Source organism: Tenrec ecaudatus, chromosome 5 (assembly GCF_050624435.1).
Source record: "Tenrec ecaudatus isolate mTenEca1 chromosome 5, mTenEca1.hap1, whole genome shotgun sequence".
Lineage (NCBI taxonomy): Eukaryota > Metazoa > Chordata > Mammalia > Afrosoricida > Tenrecidae > Tenrec > Tenrec ecaudatus.
The window spans coordinates 113,469,771-113,491,597 of NC_134534.1; the positions used below are offsets into that span (position 1 = coordinate 113,469,771).

At 42.8% G+C, this 21,827-nt stretch overlaps 1 protein-coding gene across 1 annotated transcript in view; it reads right to left on the minus strand.

The window, feature by feature from the left end:
- The window catches only part of SLC28A3 (solute carrier family 28 member 3), a 70,592-nt gene extending 49,020 nt beyond the window's left edge, over positions 1–21,572 (minus strand). Inside the window, exon 1 of the mRNA XM_075550719.1 lies at positions 21,486–21,572. Within this exon, the coding sequence (XP_075406834.1) occupies positions 21,486–21,572 (87 nt within the window). The remainder of the gene's footprint in view (positions 1–21,485) is intronic.
- Positions 21,573–21,827: the final 255 nt, after the last annotated feature.

Here is a 21,827-nt window from a genome sequence, read left to right on the forward strand (position 1 = left end):
GGTCAGGTTCTCGTAAATGTTGATCTAAACTGAACTGTATTGCGACAGGGCATCAATAGATTGTGTAATTGGCATTTGAATTTGTTCACTTTGAGTATAAAAGGGGCTATGTTTTGGTTTCCTATAAAATTGTCTTGGTCCTCAAACACTTGATTCCAAAGAGTACTGATTAGACAAATGTCAATTAATGAACAACACATTAATTATACAAAATAAAAGATCTTTAAAGAAATACATTTGACTTTGTTGCATTGGACATTTTTTTAAGGAATACAAAGTTAATTAGATTAAATCAGAAATAGATCTGAAGATAACAAGAATTTTGAACTGTGAGTTAGTCAAGTAGACCAGAGAAACAAATCCAGAGTCACTCATTTATATGTAAGAAAACACTTTATATCAAAGAGCAATTGTATATTAAGAAAACATCCCAGTCCAGTCTAGATTAAGTCCTTAAGTCTGGTATTAGCCCAGATGTCTGATACCAGTCTACAAATTCCTCTTCAGAATCACATAACACATGCAATGATGTCAATGTAGGAAGCTCACAGGCCAGTGTTTGGAAAGTCTTGTGGATCCAGTGGTTGTGGAAGCATCTCTGCACTGGCACAGTTCTCCACGTGGCTCCCTCAAGGCTCTGGTTCCATCAGCGTAGCTCCATATGGCTTGTCAACAGGAATGTGTAGCTGAGAGACTGTGTGGCCTGCCTCCAGGGAGGAAGAGAGGAGTTCCTAAAAATCCTCAGGAGAAGGCCATGCCCACACAGAGGCATTATTGGCTATGAACTGATTTGACAGGCCAGGCTCCACCCCTTCACTCAACTTGACAGGAGAGTATGTAACTGCCACAAACAGTAACTTTATGTCTTTTGATGAGACACAGATACAGAGTTATTGCCCTGCTCAGTCAGAGGCCAAAGGAGCTAGAAGTTTTATGTTTTGATGACAGCAGGACAATGATGTATAGCTAGTCTGTTAGCATCTCCACATTCCTTCCCACAGATTTTACATATGTGGCTTCTGATATCAGCTGTAGGAATTTCACACTGAGACCTTTAAATTGGTGTTGCCCTGCATGAAAATAGCATCCCCAAAGAAATAGTGTAATTATTCATCTCTGATGTTTCAGCATTTCCTAGAGGTCAGTATTTTACATATATTTTCTCAATAGTCCTATGACGCAGGTGATAATTAATATTCCTGTTTTGGATCTGAAAAGTGAGATAGCTTGCCAAAGATCACATAGCTGGTAAGTGGTGAGACTGGCAGATCCAGGCAGTCTGCTTCTCAAGCCTCAACTCTTAACCCAGAGCATCGGCTTTGCCATTCTAGGACACTTTTTTCGTTGGTGTATGTTCTGTTGGCCTCCCATCTATGCTCTGTGGTTAGAACCCTAATCTGGCAGTTAGGACTGCTCCTTTGAGTGCCAATCCTTTAGAATTTTATGTGAGTAGACAGCTTCATCTTCCTCCCTTGGAGTGGCTGGTGGGTTTGAACAGCTGACATTGTGGTTAGCAGCTGAAAGTGTAGACCACCTCCTAACGAGAACTGCTTATTGTTCCAGCCAAGGTCTGAGGTCACCTACATAGCAACCAGCCCCAGGAACACTCCAGGACAACTTTGCTTTCAAATCGCTCCTTGTCCTGCTTGTTTCTCGCCTCTTCCCTGACTTAAAAGACCTCATGCTCAGCAGGGGAATGAGGAAGTGGCCCTGTGTGGCCACAGGAAGACAAGCATTTGCTAACTGCTCAAAGCGTTTTTGGTGGCATTGTAGCCACCTTTGTCTCTGTCCCTGCCTCGCTGGGTCCGATGTGCTCTCCACTTCCTTTATCTGTTTGGTTCTGACACTCAAAGTTTCTAGTTTCAAACCTCCCTGGTTACTCAAGTCAGACCTGTGTTCTCTGATCAACTTCCTTCTTGCAAATGTTCCTGAGCCACTGGCACCTCTGGTAAATGGGAAACGCAGGGCTCAGTAATGTGCATTAGAGAAACAAGTTCTTTTAAAAGCCCGTGGAGTTAGGAGGTGATATAGAGGAAAGAGGAAGATACTGACAGGAAGTAGGACCCACCCACTAGTGGGCGAAAAACAAAACCCAAACCCAAATCAGTTGCCATTGATCCTGCTTCAGGTCATCAGCATTATGTCAGAATAAAATTGTTATCCATAGGATTAAAATAATTTTTAAAAACATTTTTATTGGCACTTCATCTACATGTTATACAATTCAATAATTTGATCATATCAAGGAGAGTTGTACAATCATCACAATTAATTCTAGAACATTTTCTTCTTCCTTATATCATTGTTCTTCATTTAATTAAGTTTTTTCTAATTGTGGCAAAAACATACACAACAAAACATTCTCCAATTCAACCACTTTTATATGTATAATTCAGTGCCATTAATTATACTCTTACTGTTGTACAACTATTGTTGAAATCCTTTTCCAAACTAACCCACGATTAACATAAACACAATGCCCCTGAAGAAAAACCCTTCCTCCTTCACTCATGATAACCAGTAGTCAATTTTTGTTTCTTTTCTTTTTCGTAATTATCTTGATATGGTATCAGTATTCCATAGCTAAATCTCTTTTAAAAGAGAGTGGTATACACACCATCACAATTAGTTCCAATGCTCCCTCCTGCATTCATTGTTTGCTCTCCAAATCCCTCTTCCCCACCTGCCGGATAGATCATTGTATGAGTTATTGTCTCTATGCGGCCGCTCCTTTTGTGGTTCACAAGCTGGGAAACCCAATGAAACAAAAAAGCAAAACAAAAAGAAAACAATGCAGCAAAAAGAAAATGATAATATAAAGATAAAAGTAAAAGGTAAGAGAGCAAAGATCACCATAATATTTCTAAAAAGACAGAGAAGAAATTTCTGTGGTGGAACAAGCAAGAAATATTTAAACCTAGAGCAAAGCATATGGTACCATGGTTTGATCCACCATAATCCACAGTAGTGCTAGGAAAAGCTTAAACAGCCCTGACAAGAGTGAAGCCATTTTGAGCTGACAGGAGTCAGAAATGAACTAGCTATAAACTGTAAATAAACTAGGTGATATTAGGGACGCAGGCTGTGCTGACGAGCACAACGGACTGCACCGAAGGAAACAGTGATTATTTGACTAAGAATGGCTAACCGCAATCTCCTGCTTCTGTACTCTGCTTGCTTGCACACCTGCACATTGCAAAAGTAGAAAAACCTTTGGAAAATTAGACAGGCCACCGCTCAGTCTCCTCTCGAAGAGGGCTGACGGTTCCTGCGCAGGCTATAAACCTTTTTCTGTTGAACTTGTCGGCAGTCTGGGTTGTTTTCTTTCTGGGAACGGACAGTGGGCTACAACAAATCAAGTGCACAATAATCTCCGTGTGACAGCTAAGCTGTTTGAGTCCCTGGCCTGTGACTAGTGGGGATCTGCCAGGACTTCATCAGACTAGATAGTTTGCAAATGGCTTTTGGGTTTCCGCTGTTCTCCATAGTCTTTTAAAAATTGGGTGTTCACAATTTAATTTCTGATTCTTTTTCTCTTCACCATATTTGAATTTTGTTATCATCTTTGGATCACACAGGCTGTTGCTCTTCTTTCATGTGGACTTATTCAGACCTCACTTAGGGTGCTGTTTGAATCCAAGCCTTTAAGACCCCAGACTCTATTCCAATTGATAGCTGGTGAGATAATTAATGTTTATTGTGCCAACATGGCCAATGAACACGTGGGATTAATTGAAAGGCAGAGAGACAAATGGCTCAGTGAGCCTCGCCTTTCTTGTCTCTTGCTCTTTGATCATCGGACCAGTGTGCGGCTGCCTTGCTTGTTCTGTGCCTCAGTTAGCAAGCTACCCTACTTGTGGGACACCTAACCCATGGACTGTGTAGCTGTAATTTGAGGTTCCTTCAAGACCTGCTTCGCCACACCATTGGAATTTATATCTCTTGAGCTGGGGACTGTTGGACCCTGTCATCTGGCTGACTGTTGGTGACTTGCCTTGCTGTTTGCTGCCTGTGCCAGGATAGCCTGAATTGCTCTCCAGGACTACCCGGTGGCCCTCAAGACTCGAAGGACTGCCAGTGTCTCACAACTGTCTCATGGGAGTGAGTTGCAGTGAACCATTTGTACTGCTTTATAATTTAATTAACTGCTTATTTCTTATGTTATCTATCTATCTATCTATCTAAATATATTTAAAATTATTAGCGTTCTGGTTTTGTTTCTTTAGAAACAAACCCTGTCTAACACAGCTGTGTCCCATCTGCTTTCTTCACTACACTTTGTGGTAGTTTCCTATCTTTGGTGATCTCTTCATGAAGGCGAGTATAGAGCAGGGTCATGTTATAAGAACTAACTGTTCGGGGGGAGAGGGGAGGGAGGGGAAAAAAAAAGAGGACCTGATGCAAAGGGCTTAAGTGGAGAGCAAATGCTTTGAGAATGATTGGGGCAGGGAATGTATGGATGTGCTTTATACAATTGATGTATGTATATGTATGGATTGTGATAAGAGTTGTATGAGTCCCTAATAAATTGTTAAAAAAAAAAAGAAGAACTAACTGTTCTTGGATTGGGGCCAGAATTAAGTGGGAGCCTAGAATCTATCTGCTTGCCCATGGGTTATGAACGACTTTTACTTTGGCGGTCATTTTATGACAAAAGCAAAACCCAAACCCAACAACAACAACAAAAACAAACAAACAAATGCAAAAAAATCAAAGAAACAAAAAGGAACAATATTGTCAATTATCCCCCCGGGGTAAAGTTAATTGCATTAATAACATCAATAATTTATTCAATGACATAGAATTTAGGATAATGTTGGTATGAAGAGTTTCTGCAAGTATTGTCTAACTTCGAGCTGCAATCCTGGAGTTGTTGCAGTATATAGACTGATTTCTTAATTGATTGAGCTCTGGTTGCACGAAACAGGGGAGTTGGTGCTAGGGGAAATTTACAAGTACTGATCCTTGCCTCTTAGATTAATAGCTGCCATATTAATGCAAGGGGAGCATTGAGGTGTGGGATTTCTCCCAAGTTGTCTCCCTCAAATATTTTCCAAACCTAGCTGCTTGCTACACATGGTAAATGACTATACATTTGGAGACCAATGAAAGCAGATCAAAGGTTTTTCTCCCTGGGGGTTGTCAGCCATCTAGAGCACTCAGACTGTATAGTCTGTCCTACCCAGGTAGGGACCACTCCCTTTTGATAAGGAGTATAGATTGTTTCTCTGGAGAACTCAGGGAGGTCAAGCCCACTCTAGGGTGACCAAGGTTAGGCTGCCATATTGAATCTAGGGTCTGCCCATCTTGTCACATATAAACCCCTAATCCCTCCCCCTCCTATTACATATATACCTCCTCGCTCATCCCCTTCCTGTTATACTTATGCCATTGTAAATCCCCTTCCTGTGATGTGTGTGGTTAATTGTAATCAATTACAATTATGGGCCTTGGCCAGAAACAGTCTCCTGCCCTCTCTGCCTGAGCTGTGCCCGGACTGGCTGGTGAGATCATGATAGCTCAGGAGGTGTGCATGCTGCTATGAAATGTGTCTGACACCTTCATTTTACTCTCTCTTCTAGCTCTCTTATTCTCTAGGACTTTAATCTTTTCATATTTTAACTGTATAATTAACAGTTACCGGACCCATGATAGTGTGAGGAGCTGGGTTCTCCCACATTGAGGTACTAAATATATGGTGGTTCTGGGTCCCTTTCATTGGACATCCACTAAGCCAGGGGTCCTAGCCAAGATCCACTGACCACCATTTCCACAGTTGTGGGGGGAGGGTGGTGGTGGCGGCCATTCTTGGTGCCTTTCCCATCAGAGTATTTCAGTCCTAAATCCAAGGGTATAGGTCATTGTGGTGGGGCCCAGTTCCTTCAGTCGAGTTTCCACACTGAGTCCCTTTGGTGTGGGTCGTACAAGATGTCATGTTCCTTGCAAGGCCAGTGTCTAAGGGTGTCATAGTGCTTAGTCAATGGCATGGTTCACTGATGGTTGAGTAGAAACATATTTAAAGTGTCTCTCCAGAACACTCAGGTTCCCTATAACTATTGTGTAATGTCCCTTCCCGATGTGAGGTTGCTCCTGCCATTGACCTATCATAAACCCACCAACAGAAATACCATTGCCTCCTCTGAAATGTAGATGCTCCCCCCCTCTCCTGGTCTGAATTTGATTTTCCAATAAAGTTCTCTACTCAGTTCTGTGGAGGACCTGCTGATTTGTTACAACCTGTCTCAATGGGGTGTAGCATCAAATGAATGGTCTTCTCTCTTTTCACCCTTCTTGAAAGAGTCTCCCCAGCCAATGTGAGATCACCTCTTTCAAGGTGATTCTGAGGAAGTGCACATAACGGGTGTGACATATGCTTCATGACTGGCTGGCAGGCTTTTGACCTTTTTGTTTTGTGACTTACTCTCTAAGATCTTCTTGATTGGCATTTCTCCTCGTAGGAGTGCGCTCATACACAATTCGTCCTTTTATGGTTAATTACCTTCACTCAGCAGAATGGTTTCCAGGTTCTTCCATGTTGTGTGGTGTCTCATGCTTTCATCACTGGTTTTCAGGGATGGACCGTATTCCATTGTGTGTATGCATGATAGTTTCTTTACTCATTCTGCTAATGTTGGGCAATTGCGCTGCTTCCAGCTTCTTGCTATTGTGCACTGTGCTGTTATAAACATGGGAAAGCATACATCCACTAGTGTGTGTCTCTTATTTCTTTGGGGTATATACCTAATAGTCGTGTTGCTGGATCTTATGGGATTCCAATTCTCAATTGCTCTTAAGCGCCACCATGCTGTTTTCCATGTTAGTTGCATATATCCACAAGTCCAGCAACAGGACATACACGTTCCAATCTCTCCACATTCTCGCCAGCATTTGTTTGTTGTTGTTGCTGTTTTTTTTTGGGGGGGGTGCTCTAGCATTGTGGGTATAAAGAGGCATTACATTGTGGTTTTAATTTGCATCTCCCTGATGGCTAGTGATTATGAGCATTTTTTCCCATGTGTTTGTTAGCAATTTGTACTTTATTTTTGGTGAATAGTATGTTCTCCATAAGGTTTTTAATGGGTGATTTTTCAGAAGTGGGCCATCAGGCCTTTTTTTCCTGAAACACTTCTAGTGGATTTGAACTATTGACTTTTCTGTTAGCAACCAAGCATATTAAACATTTGCATCAGTTACACAACATACGTGTATATGTCTTCTTCCATTGGACTTTTTCAATCTTGGAGAACAAAACAGGGTTTTATTTGTTTAACACACTTGTATTGAAGAAGCGATTGTTTTCACACTTGTTACCTTTACCATCTTACTTGGCTAGGACACTCAGGTCAAACTCAAACAAGAGATAGCAGCTCTTGTATTTTTAGAGTTCTCCTAAAATCGAGCAAGTCAGGAGAGAAAGGCAACTGGAGAGACCAGGGGTGGAGTAGAAAATGCCTTCCTAGATCCTCTGCTTTCTGTGACTGGTAGACTTTTTCATGGTTTGAAAGCTTTTGCCTCACCTTGAGACCTTGTTCCAGGGGGGATTCATACATTACTTTTATCACAACTGTTTGCCATCTGGCTAGGTAAATTACTCTGCAATGTTCCTTAGGGCATCGGTAGCAGTGAGTTTTGTTTTGTTTTTTTTATTATTTAACCGAGTATATTCAACAAGAACTGTGGGTGGCACAAACCGCTTGTGATAATTTGCTAACCTAAGTATTAGCAGTTCAAACCAGTCAAACAGCTCTGCCAAAGACACGGACTGGAATTTTGCTTCTGTAAAGATTGCAATCAGGAAACTTACATCCGACAGTCCTACTCTTAAACTCAGGATGTTGCCAGGAGTCAGGGTCCAACTCGATAGAAGCTAACAATAGACTATCAATCAATATTATCATTTCAACTTGTACTCACTGTGAAAGTTATTGGGAAGGTATTTTACATTCCTTTCCCTTGTCAAAGCAATACTACTCCCATTGCATCAACTCTGACTCACAGTTACTCCATAGGACAGAGTAGAGCTGTTCCTTAGGGGAATAAAAAGTCCCATCTTTATCCTGAGAAACATCTGCTGTTTTTGAACTGCTGGCCAATGCATAACCCATTATATTACTTAAAATATACTCACTGAAGGTGCTGAACATTCATCAAAAATATTTTATTTATATTTCATAAACTTTAGTTACAACAGTAATTAGTGCACAACTTTCTTTCAAGCATATATAAATGTCTTCTAGCAACTGAATCTAGTAATTTTCATCATGTAAATTTGCATTAAGTTAAACATCCAGGTCCTTCATTGCATATCTTAAGTACTAAATAGCTGCATGTGGCTGAAGGCTATTGATTTAGATATCTCAGGTATGATATCTTTCTGGACAACATACACCCCCCCCAACCCCACAAAACCCTGATTATTAGTGCTCCTTAAGAACATGATCACCTCATCAGGTGTTGATGGGATCAGGTATCAGGCATCAAAGACTCAGAACAAAAAATTGTATCAATGTGAATGAGGGGAGCACAGAGTGGAGATGCAGGGCCCATCTGTAGACAATTGGACATCCCCTTACAGAAGGGTCACAAGGAAGAGATGAGCCATCCAGGGTGCAGTCTAGCACCAATTAAACACCACAAATTTCCTCTAGTTCTTTAATCCTTTCTTCTCACCCACTATCCTGACCCCAATTCTACCTTACAAATCCGGTTAGACCAGAGCATGTACACAGGACCAGATAAGAGCTGGAAATCCAGAGAATCCAGGACAGTTAACCCCCTCAGGACTAATAATAAGAGTAATGATACAAGGAGGGTTAGGGGAAGGTGGGGGCAGAAAGGCAGAACCGATCACAATGATCTACATATAACCCCCTCCCTAGGGGATGGACAACAGAAAAATGGGTGAAGGAAGACATCAGTCAGGGTAAGACATGAAAAAAAATTTATAACTTATCAAGGGTTCATGAGGGAGCGAGGGAGGGTAGAGTAGGGACAAAATGAGGAGTTGATACCAAGGGTTCAGGTAGAAAGAAAATGTCTTGAAAATGATGATGGCAACATATGTACAAATGTACTCGACACAATGGATGTATGTATGGATTGTGATAAGAGCTGTAAGAGCCCCCAATAACATGATTCTTTTAAAAAGAACATGATTACCGAGTTCATATCACAAAATGGAAAGCGGCTCCTAGAGTAAATGATATAGTATTAAAATCACACTTGTTTCATTCGACCATTTTAACATGATTTGTATGAACCCTGGTGGCAGAGTGGTTATTTGCTTGGCTGCTAACGGCAAGGTCAGCTGTTTGAACCCACCAACCATGTGACAGGAGAAAGACAGGGCTGTCTAGTCCCCTACAGAGTTATAGATTGGAAAACCATAGGGGCAGTTCTACCTTGTCCTATACGGTCGCTATGAGTTGGAATGGACACATAACAGTAAGTTTTTTGGTTGAGTTTGTGCTATATAATTCTATTAGATGATGCTGCCTTACACTTTCAGTAACTCTCTTCATCTATCCATTTTTAATATCCGTAATGACTTCCTGTTTTCTTTCCATTTCCCTACTCAATGATGAATATGTGATTCACCTCTCTCTCTCTCTTTTTAAAATCATTTTATTGGGGGCCATACAACTTTTATCACAATCCATACATAGATCCATTGTGTCAAGCACAATTGTACATTTGTTGCCATCATCATTCTCAAAACATTTGCTTTCTACTTGAGCCATTGGTATCAGTTCCTCATTTTCCCCTTCTCTCCCGGCTCCACCCTCCCTCATGAACCCTTAATAATTTATAAATTATTATTATTTTGTCATATCTTACACTGTCCAACATCTTTCTTCACCCACTTTTCTGTTGTCCATCCCCAGGGAGGAGGTTATATGTAGATCCTTGTAATCGGTTCCCCCTTTCTTTTTTTTTTTTTTCTTCTTTTACATTTTATTAGGGACTCCAACAACTCTTACCACAATCCATACATATACATACATCGATTGTACAAAGCACACCCATACACTCCCTGTCCCAATCACTCTCAAGGCATTTGCTCTTCACCTAAGCCCCTTGCATCAGGTCCTCCTTTTTTCCCCCCCCCCCTCCCTTTTCCCCCCTCCCTCATATGCCCTTGGTAATTTATACCTCGTTATTTTGTCATATCTTGCCCTATTCGGGGTCTCCCTTCCCCCCTTCTCTGCTGTCCCTCTCCCAGGGAAGAGGTCACATGTGGCTCCTTGTAATCAGTTCCCCCTTTCCAACCCACTCACCCTCCACTCTCCCAGCATCGTCCCTCACGCCCTTGGTCCTGGAGGTATCATCCACCCTGGATTCCCTGTATCTCCAACCCTCCTATGTACCAGTGTACAGCCTCTGTCCTATCCAGCCCTGCAAGGTAGAATTCGGATCATGGTAGTTGGGGGGAGGAAGCATCCAGGATCTGGGGGAAAGCTGTGTTCTTCATCGATACTACCTCACACCCTAATTAACCCATCTCCTCTCCTAAGCCCCTCTATGAGGGGATCTCCATTGGCTGACACTTGGGCCTTGGCTCTCCACTCTGCACTTCCCCCTTCATTTAATATAATATATATATACACATACATATATACATATACACATAAATACACATACATACACACACTTATATCTTTTTTTTTTTTTTTGCATGATGCCTTATATCTGGTCCCTTGGGCACCTCGTGATCGCACTGGCCGGTGTGCTTCTTCCATGTGGGCTTATTTGTTTCTGAGCGAGATGGCCGCTTGTTCACCTTCAAGCCTTTAAGACCCCAGACACTATCTCTTTTGATAGCCGGGCACCATCAGCTTTCTTCACCACATTTGTTTATGCACCCATTTGTCTTCAGCGATCCTATCATGGAGGTGTGCAGTCAATGATATGATTTTTTGTTCTTTGATGCCTGGTAACTGATCCCTTTGGGACCACTCGATCACACAGGCTGGTGTGTTCTTCCATGTGGACTTTGTTGCTTCTGAGCTAGATGGCCGCTTGTTTATCTTCAAGCCTTTAAGACCCCAGTCACTATCTCTTTTGATAGCCGGGCACCATCAGCTTTCTTCACCACATTTACTTGTTCACCCATGTTGGCTCCAGCTGTTGTGTCGGGAGAGTGAGCATCATAGAGTTCCAATTTAATAAAAGAAGGTATTCATGCATAGAGGGAGTGTTTGAGTAGAGGCCCAAGGTCCTTCTGCCACCTTAATACTTGACCTATAAATATAGACACAAAGATCTATTTCCCCAACCTCCTATATATATTTGCATGTACATGTCTTTGTCTAGACCTCCATGAATGCCCTTTGACTCCTAGCTCTTTCCTCCATCTCCCTTGACCTTCCTTCTGCCCTACTACCATGCTTCATTGCCACCTGGGCTAGAGTATACCTCTTCTCTAAGCAACCTTACCCTTGATCATTTCCCACCAGGCCTGCCACTCCCCCTTCTCTACCCTTTGGGGTCCCATGTTTTTCCCTTGTCCCTGGGTTTGTTAACACCACTTCCTTACCCCCCCCTACCCCCCACCCCAAGTCCCCCCCCGGAACTGTCGGTCCCGTTGTTTTTCCTCCAGATAGTTCATCCAGCCTGTCCTATTCAGACAGACCTGTGGAGTCACTAACATGCACGAAAACTAGACAGAGGAACACAAAGCAACAGTATATAACCAGACAACAAAACAACCAAAACAAACCACTGAAAAAGAACAGAACAAAACAGTTCACAAGAGAAAAGCTTGTAGTTAGTTCAGGGATCTTTGCTGGCCCTTAGGAGCGTTTTCCAGTCCAGTCTGTTGGGGCACCACGCCCTGGCCCCAAAGTCCACTTTCAGCATTCCCTGGGGACCTTGCCACTCCATTCCCTTGCTGTTCCGCTGCACTCCCCCAGTGCATTGCCTCGGTGTGGTGGGATCAGGTCAGGTGCAATTCCCACACTGTGTCTCCGGTGCTGTCCCCTGTATCGCCCTTAGTCACTGAGGGGCATCATGTCTCATAGTAGGGCCAGCCATGTTGTTCTCTCTGTGGACTGGCTGCTCTACTCAGGAACATCATCATCACGGCCTGGTGGGCCAGGCTGTGCTCCACTCTCTCCTCCTGCCCCTTCATCTGCTCCCGTGTGCTCTGATCAAATATGTCCATCTCCCATAGCTGCAGGGTCAATGTCGTCCTTTGGAACAAGTTCTTTACGGGGGAGGGGCAGGAATCCACTTAATTTATGGTGCTGGGGCCTGCCTCCCAGACCTCTCCACCGGTTCCGTCCTCCATGCCGGGATAATGCATTCACACCTTGCGACACTGGGTTGAAGTCTGGTCCCACTTTCCCTGTGGTTCCCCCTTTCTAACTCACCTTTCCTCCACCTTCCCTGTATCATCACTCTCACCACTGGTCCTGAAGAGATCATCTGTCCTGGATTCCCTGTGTTTCCAGTTCCTATCTGTACCAATGTACATCCTCTGGTCTAGCTAGATTTGTAAGGTAGAATTGGGATTATGATAGTGGGGGGAGGAAGCATTATAAGAACTAGAGGAAAGTTGTATGTTTCATCATTACTACCCTGCAACCTGACTGGCTCGTCTCCTCCTCTGTAAGGGGGTATCCAGTGGCCTACAGATGGGCTTTGGGTCTCCAATCTGCCCTCCCCATCATTTACAATGATAAGCTTTTTTGTTCTTTGATGCCTGATACCTGATTCCTTCGACACCTTGTGGTCACACAGGCTGGTGTGCTTCTTCCATATCGGATCTGTTGCTTCTGAGCTAGATGGCTGCTTATTTATCTTCAAGCCTTTAAGACCCCAGACGCTATGTCTTTTGATAGCCAGGCACCAACAGCTTTCTTCATCACATTTGCTTATGCACACATTAGTCTTCAGCGATCATGTCAGGAAGGTGTGCATCATGGAATGCCAATTTGATAGAATAAAGTGTTCTTGCATTGAGTAAGTACTTGAGTGGAGGTCCAATGTCCATCTGCTGCCTTAATACTAAACCTATAAATATATGCACATAGATCTATTTCCCCACCATCCTATATAAATATATGTACATGCCTGTATTTAGACTTGTATTTAGACCTCTATAAATTCCCCTTGCCTCCTAGTTCTTTCCTCTATTTCCTTTTACTTTCCTCTTGTCCCACTATCATGCTCAGCTTTCATTTGGGTTTCAGTAATTTCTCTCGGTTACATTGCCCTTGCTGAATCCCTACCAGGCCTCTCACACCCTCCTTGCCACTAATTTTGGATCACTTGTTGCTCCCCTGCCTCTGGGTTGGTCAACACTTAGTGATTCCTTTCCCCCGCCTTAATGAGAACCATTTCAGGAAGGCCTCAGTGAGGAAAAGCCCTATAACAAACCAAATAATTTTCCTCCATGATGTCATGAAAGTGACTTGGTTTACAGCAATCTAGGCTTTTTCCTCTAGACACAAGCAAATCTAGGTACAAATGATGCGTAAAAGAGGAAAAAGTAGAGGGTACAGTTTTAAACTTCCTCCACAGCCTTTAAGCTTCCTTGTTCCAGGTTGTGTGGAAGCCTAGGCTAGATGTTGTGTGTGGCTGGTAATACTGTGACTGGGTATGAATACCCAGATTAGTGTGTGAAGGAAGAACAATAGACTTTTTGGTTGCAAATGATGGGCCTCTGAAAATAATAGGCACATATGCATATGTGCTTAGAAAACGTTTGCTTGAGTGGTTTGCACTGTTTGCAAAAATCCTGTAAGGTTCAGAAAATCAAAGAAGTAATTGTCATAAAGTTAGCAAAGTAGTTACTACTTGGCAGTTAATTGGCATGCTAATGATTTCTAATTGTAGAACACTTATACTTAAAGTATCTGGGTTACAGTCTATGTCAGTGTTTTAACAGATTTTGATCCATGCTGCCACTGAATTGACTTATGATGTCCTGCATTTTGACCTCCAATTAACTAACTTCCCAAACTTGACCATCTTGCTCAGTGATTCCTGGAGCAAACCAACCTTTCCTTGTGCTTTGCACAAAATGTAGTAGGCACGTTGGCCCACTCTCATACTTTCCAGAAACAGGACCTATCCAAATGAAGGCAGAGCAGGCAAACACTCTGCCAGTGGTGAGATGATGCTGATACATGATCAGGAGGAAAGTTGATGGCAAGCATGAGCCTTAAACAACAATCTAATTTCTGAAGCCTGCCTACACGTCACTCTTAGACACTTTGAGCGTTTGTTCAATGTCTTATGTTGGCAACTTCCATGCCTTCCATTTCTGGATCCTTCTCCCAGTTTGTTAAAACCTTACAATTGCTCTCTATACAAATCCCTCCCTAGAGATGAACATTGATGACTGTGAAAGGCCAGCGGAAGCTTTTTCTTGTCAGGTGCTGTCCAGTCGGTTCCAATCCATAATGAGCCTATGTGCTCAGAAAGAAACACTGGGCCCTGTGTCATCTTCACAACTATTTCAATGCCTGAGACCGTTGTTGCAACCACTGTGCTAATCCATCCTGTTAAAGGTCTTCCTCTTTTTTGCTGCTCTTGCATTTTACTCAGCATGATGTCCTTGGGCAGGGACTGGTCCCTCCTGGCAACATGTCCTGGAAGCTTTAGAAGGTAATATTTGGGAAGGGGAAGTATTTTGGAGGATAGGGAAATAATGTTTTAAATAGATACATAAAGCACTGATAGGCTACAGAATAACTGATAAATGGAACTACAATGCAACCAACTTGTATTCATCAAAATATACCATCAATGAGAGAAAGGAGCTTCTGAATGGCAGAAGACATTTGTAAACTATGTAAAGTCCTACAAGCTTGTATTGGGAACACTTATCAAACTCTTTCAAGTCAATAAGGACAAAATCCAAGGAAAGTGGACAAAAGATTTAAAGAAGAATTCATAAAATAGGTATCCAGTGACTATTAAACAGGTGATATAGTGGGTAATGTAGGTGATAATCAGGAAAATGCAAATGAAAGCATCAGTGATATGTACAACTCTGGCTGAAAGTAGAGCATACCACAAAGATGTTTATTTGTGCTTTATTGACTATGACAAGGCATTCCACTGTGTGGATCATAATGAACTATGGATAACTTGAGATGTGCAGATGCCAAAACAAAACCTTGCTTGCTGCAAGTGAGGAGAATTTGAAGCACTTGCTGATGAAGATCCAGAATTTTAGCCTTCAATATAATTACAACTTGATGTAAAGAAGACTGAAATTCTTACAACTCGATCAATAGACAACATAATGATAAATGGGGAAAAATGGAAGTTGTCAAGGATTTTTGCCTTGTTTGGATCTATAACCAATGGTCATGGAAGCAGCAGTTAAGAGGTCAAAGGAGGATTTGCACTGGGTAAATCTGGATAGAACTGAAAAACAAGGCTGCTACTTTGAGGACTGAGGTGGGCTTGACTTAAGCCAGGGTATTTTCAATTGCCTCATATGCTTGTTAAAGTTGGACACTGAGTAAGGAAGATCAAAGAAGCACTGATGCATTTGAACTGTGGTGCTGGGGAAGAGTCTTGAGGGTAGCATGGACTGCTAACAGGACAAACTGATCCGTCTCGGAGAAGTAAGGCCAGAGTACCTCTTAGAGGCAAGGATGTTGAGACTTTATCTTACATGCTTCGGACACGTTGTCAGGAGAAACCAGAGAAGGACATCATGCCTGGTAAAATGGAGAGGTGGCACAAAAGATGAAGACTCTCCAGAAGATGGATTGACACTATGGTTGCAACAATAGGCTCAAGCTTAGGAAGAATAGTGAAGATGGTGGAGAATTAGGGAGTGTGTTGGTTGGTTGTGCATAAGGTCATTATGTGGCAGAACCAACTTGAAGGCACCTCACAGCAACACCAACACACCCACCAGAATAACTGAAGTTGAAAAGAGAAATAAATATTGGTACGGATTAAAAAAAATTGGTAAGGGTATGAAAGAACAGGAACTCATATTGCTGATTAGAAAGCAATTGGCAAAACTACAGAAAACCAATGTGACACGCTAAAATTGAAAATATGTATGTATTAAAAAAGATCTAGCAATTTCTCTCCCAAATATGACCCCCAAATAAATTTGTTACATGCTAATCAGGAGGGGCATACAATAGTGATTCCTTTAGAGCAGAGTAACCACATCTGTATCAATTGTCAATCTGAAAATTAGAGGCGTTAGACTACTTGCTATCCACAAGGCCAGCAACTGGAAAGGACCAGCCTCTACATGGGAGAAAGATGAGCTACTCTACTCTCTGAAGAGTTCCAGTCTTAGAAACCTACAGGGTGAGTTCTACCTGTTCCATTGGTTCACTGAGATTCACCCACTCTATGGGAGTGAATTTGATTTGGTTTTGAGTCCCAAACTTAGCAATGAAAATATCCACTGGCAGTAAAAAGGATCAATTGTGGGAGCATTTATGCAATAGAATGTTGCACACCACTGAAATGGGATGAACTCCAACAACATGGCTGAATTGTACAAATATTACGAGCAAAAGAAGTCAAATACAAAAAGATTTGTCCTTCTAAGTTCCACAGAAGATAATCAAAGAATTCATATCGTATGTTTCTATTTATATGAAGTTAAAAACCAGGCAAAAGTTGTGCTTGAGGATCCATACTTAGAAAGTAAAGTAGTAAGAAAAACAAGGAAGCAATTGTCAAAAAATTGGGATCCAATCCAAAATTCATTGTCATCCTGTGGATTCCAATTCATAGCAACTCTGTAGGATAGAGTAGACTTGACCCGTGGCTTCATCTTTCCCCCAAGGAGCAGCTGGTAGTTTCCAAGTGCTGACATCATAGTTTGCAGCCAGAGGCATGATCCACGAGGTAGTCACTAATAGGTGAGGGAGGGAGGTTTATGAATGAATGTGCAGGGTGGGGCTTCTGGGGCATGGCAATGTCCTATTTCTCCACATGGGTAGCAGTTCTATAAATGCTTACTCTTCAATGAATTGCATGTGAATTTATGTGTTTTCTATGTATTTCACAATATTAACACAGTGTAAGAAAATAAGTTAAAAAGTATTGCTACAGAATCATAGAAGCCTTTATTAAATTGAAATATCAAAATATGAAGCTATCAATTCTCAAAATATCTGCCGTGTATAATTCTGCACTCACCACCTTATACCATGTCACAATGGTAAATCTCCAGCATCCCTGAGGGACTTGAATCACGCTTCTTCTAAATGTGCTTTGAATTTGGAGAACAAAAGACGTCTTAAGGGTGCTATCAAGGCTGTCCAGTGGGTAAGGGAGGGTTTGTCAAGGAAATTCTTGTGGGACAGTCTTTGCTCCCCTTGCAAAATGGGCAGGTGCATTACTGTGATGGAAAAACAAGCAAACAATAGCTGGCACAACTTTCCTGGCCTCTTCCCTCACCAATGCAGTTTTCCATCTTCTTAACTTTTTTTTTTAAGCCCCGCAAGCATCCTGTGCCTTGTAAGAAAAACTACCAAGATTAGCCCATTGGAATCCCCACCACAGTGTACTTTAAGATGAACTGGACCAGCAGACCTCCTTGGATTCCACGGTTTTGTTGAAACCTTACTTTTGATGGCCACCTTTTGAGATTAAGACAAGTTATTACTAAGAGAACTTGTCTGCAGCCATCTATTGATGGCAGAGATAAGTTCAAGCATGCTTTTTGGGGAAAAATTCACGCATGTATGAACTGGAAACCTAGTAGCAATGCTTTTTTATTTACACGTAGTAAATTATTTATATTTACGGATATTAATACTTAATTTATGAATAGATATTAATAATCCCACTCCAGTAATCATCTTCCTTCCCCTGAGCCTGTCACTCTCTTCCTCCCTCTCATTTCTGCCACAATAATGTTTCTTATTTCATTTTCTCCAATCTCTGAAGTCCCAGTCATAACACAAAATACGTTTAGTGTTAATGTTAATGCTTATGGGAGCTGGGTCTCAACCTCAATAGACAGCTTCACTGCCACTCGCCTTGCTGCTGCTGTGAGTTGAGTTGCCACCAAGTCAACTCCCACTCAAGATCACCCCACATGTTTCAGGACAGAAACTGTTCCCTTGGGTTTTCAAGGCTGATTGGAAGCAGATTTCTAGGGTTGCTTTTAGAGGTTGCTCTGGGTGGGTTCAAACTGCCAACCTTTTGGCTAGTACTTGAGTATAGATCATAGAAATGCTAGTCTAGTTTGGGTTAAGCCCCTAACCAGAATTCCACCTGCACATATATCTCTCTCCTTTGTAGTCCAGGGTTACCAGAGCAATCTTGGAAAAGGTTACATTTCAATAGTCTCTATATTTCGATAGTTTCCTTCTGTCCTTTAGCATGCATGAAGACCATGTGGTTTGGTCCCTGCCTGCCCCTGCACCCTGCTCCCCACTTCCATACTATTCGTATCTTGGGCACAGGTGCTTTCTGTGCACAGAGAGTTCTCTTAGCCTGCAATTCTCTGTTGAGTTGGAAATCCCTTGCCATCCTTCAAGTTCTTATTGAAGTTCTCTCTTCATGGATTCCACAGTGGGGCAGACACACACACGCACACACACACACACACACACACACACACTGGGGCTTCCAAAAGGCATGGAAAAATTATTGTGGTTGCTACCTTGTTTCAGTCTGCCCTTCTCCTAGAGGACAAGAACAGTGTATCATTCCTTCTTGAAGTGATGTCAGTACAAATCTGAGAGAAGTTAATAATGCATACCCCAAGTGAAGTTAATAATTATGTGGAATAAATACCCAAAGGTGTTGCTGTCCAGGCAATTCCAAGACAGAGACCCATGTTTTACAGAGTAGAATGATCTGTTGGGTTTTGTTGCTATTGTGCTTGGTTTAGAACTTCCAACCCTTAGGTTAGTCCCTCAACCTCACTGCCATCGAGTCCATGCTGACTCATAGTGAGTCCCTGGGGGTTTCCGAGACTGGAACCACTTACAGGAGTAGAAAGCCCAGTCTTTCTCCTGTGATGGTTTCAAACTGCCACTCCGTGGGTCACAGCCCCATGCACAACCACTACAGCTGAAGGCAAATTGCTGTGCAACCTTATGTGCACAGACATTTGGAAAAGGTAAAAGTCTTGAGAAATCCTTGTTAAAAAGCATGCATTGGAAGAAATCACCCAGGAACCCCCAGGTCAGTGGTTCTCAGCTTTCCTAATGCTGCGACCTGTGGGAAACATAAGGATTTCTCCCAAGCCGTCTCCCCCAAATATAGGCCAAATAGCTGTTTGCGAATGACTATACACTTGGAAAGTAGGTCAGGGTTATTCTCCCTAAGGATTATCAGTAATCTAGATCAAGCAGACACCACTGTTTATCCCACACGTAGGGCACACTCCCTTCTGATAAGGATAGTAGGTGTCTGACACCAGAGACACCAGAGAGGTCAAGCCCGCCCAAGGGTGGGCAAGCTTAAGTCACCATCATGAATCTAGGGTCTGCCCTTCTTGTCACATGTATACCTCTAGTTCCTCCCCTTCCTATCATGTGTACAGCCCTGGCTCATCCCCTTCCTGCTACACCTATGCCCATTGTATATCCCCTTCCTATAATGTGTATGCCTTTTGTACTGCCCCTTCCTGTGGCATGTGGTTACCTGCAATCACACTCCCCTAAGGAGATATAACCCTGGGTTAGCAATTAATTGGCCCCCTGCCAGATACTCGAGCATCCTGCCGGGTCGTCCCTACCCCACCTTGCCTCAGCCCACACTGTGCGTGGACCTGGCTGGTAAGATCATGGCCATCCAGGAGGTGAGCATGCTACCATGAATTGTGTCTGACTCCATTATTTGACTCTCTTCTATCTCTCATTCTCTCTATGATAATATTATGCTATATACATATCTGAACCGTACAATTGTGCTTACTGAACCCGTGATTAGTGGTGGGGGCTGGCTCCCCCAACTCATACCACAGCGACCCTTTCATACAGTTCCTCACATTGTGGTGACCCCCCCAACCATAAAATTATTTTTATTACTACTTCATCACTGCAATTTTGCTACTGTTAAGAATCGGGCAACCCCTGTGAAAGGGTCATTCGACTCCAAAGGGGTCGCGAGCCACAAGTTGAGAACCACTGTCCTAGTGTTGGTGCCTGGTCTTCTGAGTGAGAGAGAGAAAGTGCCTCCTTTGTACATGTGCAGCATTCTCTTTACTGCCTGTGAGCAGGCAGTTCCTGGTGACATAACCTTTTTTTTTTGGTAAAAGTGTACACCGTTCCAACAATTTCTGCAGTTAAAATTCTGTGACACTGCTCACACTTGTAAAGTTCTATTACCATTCTGGCTGTTTTTTCCTAAATTAGTCTACCGCCATCATTTTCAAATTCACTGTCTTTTCAGCTCCCCATAAGACCTTTTGGGTTGCTGGTGTCCAGGTGTTCTCACATTGGTAATTCTTAAAGGAACACAAAACTTAAAGCACATAGCCTTTGACTAATTAAGAAATGTAGTTTTTTGTTGTTTATTTTTCTTAAAGAAGACCTCATGGAATCGTTTTGATTTAAAGATGAGATCAGAGCAATAGTTTATTACCTTTGTCTATCCTCAAGGATTCCAGAAACCATAATTGCCTGGCGATTTGAATTTTCTTTTCTCATTTATCCCTCAGCACTGGGATGGGCACCACTGTTGTCTCTGATATGATAAAACAGCTGTGGGTGGGACAGTCAGTTCTCACTTCAAAGCTCCTTCATCTCTTTTACCCGCCCTCTACTTTTGTTTTTTGCTAGGACCTTAAAGTTTTGTTCTGCCTAGTGACCCTGCACCCCAAGAGGTTGGGGACACATGCTCATGTGGTTTGTATCAGTTCCAGAACTCCCATGACTAGACAACCAGGAGCCTCCCTGAAAATCCCCATTCCTGTCACAAGAGTCTGTGAATTTTTTCTTTTTCTTTTCCTTCAATGGCAAGTCTCTCCAGCTTGGTAGCACCCAGCCCAGGATCAGCAGCATTAATCACCTAATGCTGAGTTTTGGTCGATGATGACATGAGACTGGTTTGCACAACCGGGTTAGTCTGGGGCAGGCCCTGGGTCACCCTTCAGAAAAGATCAGGCCTGGATTAGGGACAAAGAACTGGGAGTCACTAATGCCATCAGGGATTGGGTCCCTCCACCAGCTCATTCCTTTTTTCTTAGTTCCTCATCTCAGAGAAATTAAAGGCACTGGGCAGGCGAATGCCATATCCCTGCAAAAGCCCAAAACAAAAACGGAAACAAAGGAAACAAAAGCAGTCATTTTTCCAAGAGACAGGGCAAAGTCAAAAGCAAAATAAATCCGATTAAAAGAGGTCTTTCAGGTTTGTTAACCTGAGAATAAGCCAAGAAGGAAAAATAGGCTTAATGAGTGCCATTAAAGAAACTTACTGCAGCAACAACCTCAATAACACTGGCATTGTACAGTTGCCAAGGAAGCAAGTAAGGAGCGTGGCTTCTTTGCACTTGGTTTTCTATAAACTTCGATGAGACTTGGGCTTACCTGGAAAGTCGTGTTGCTGTAGCCCTCAGCTCCCCGCGCTTCCATACTCTGCAGCTCCAAGAAAGTTGTCCTGCCCGCTGGGCTCATTCTCCCTCTGAATGATTTCCAGTTGTCTGGCCAGGCGCAGGTGGGGGTGGAGGTGCCCGCGCCTGTGAAGAGGAGCACAGCCTATGCTGCTACCCAATGTCCCCTGCTGTGCGAGGACCTGACTGGAAGCTTCAGCTCTCCACTGAGTGACTCCACTGGATACCTGCTTGGGGCGGGGCGGGAGGGTGGAGGCTGCCAGTCAACATTGGTCAGCTCTAGGCAGGCCCGCCCACCTCATTCATCTTCCTCTTTAGT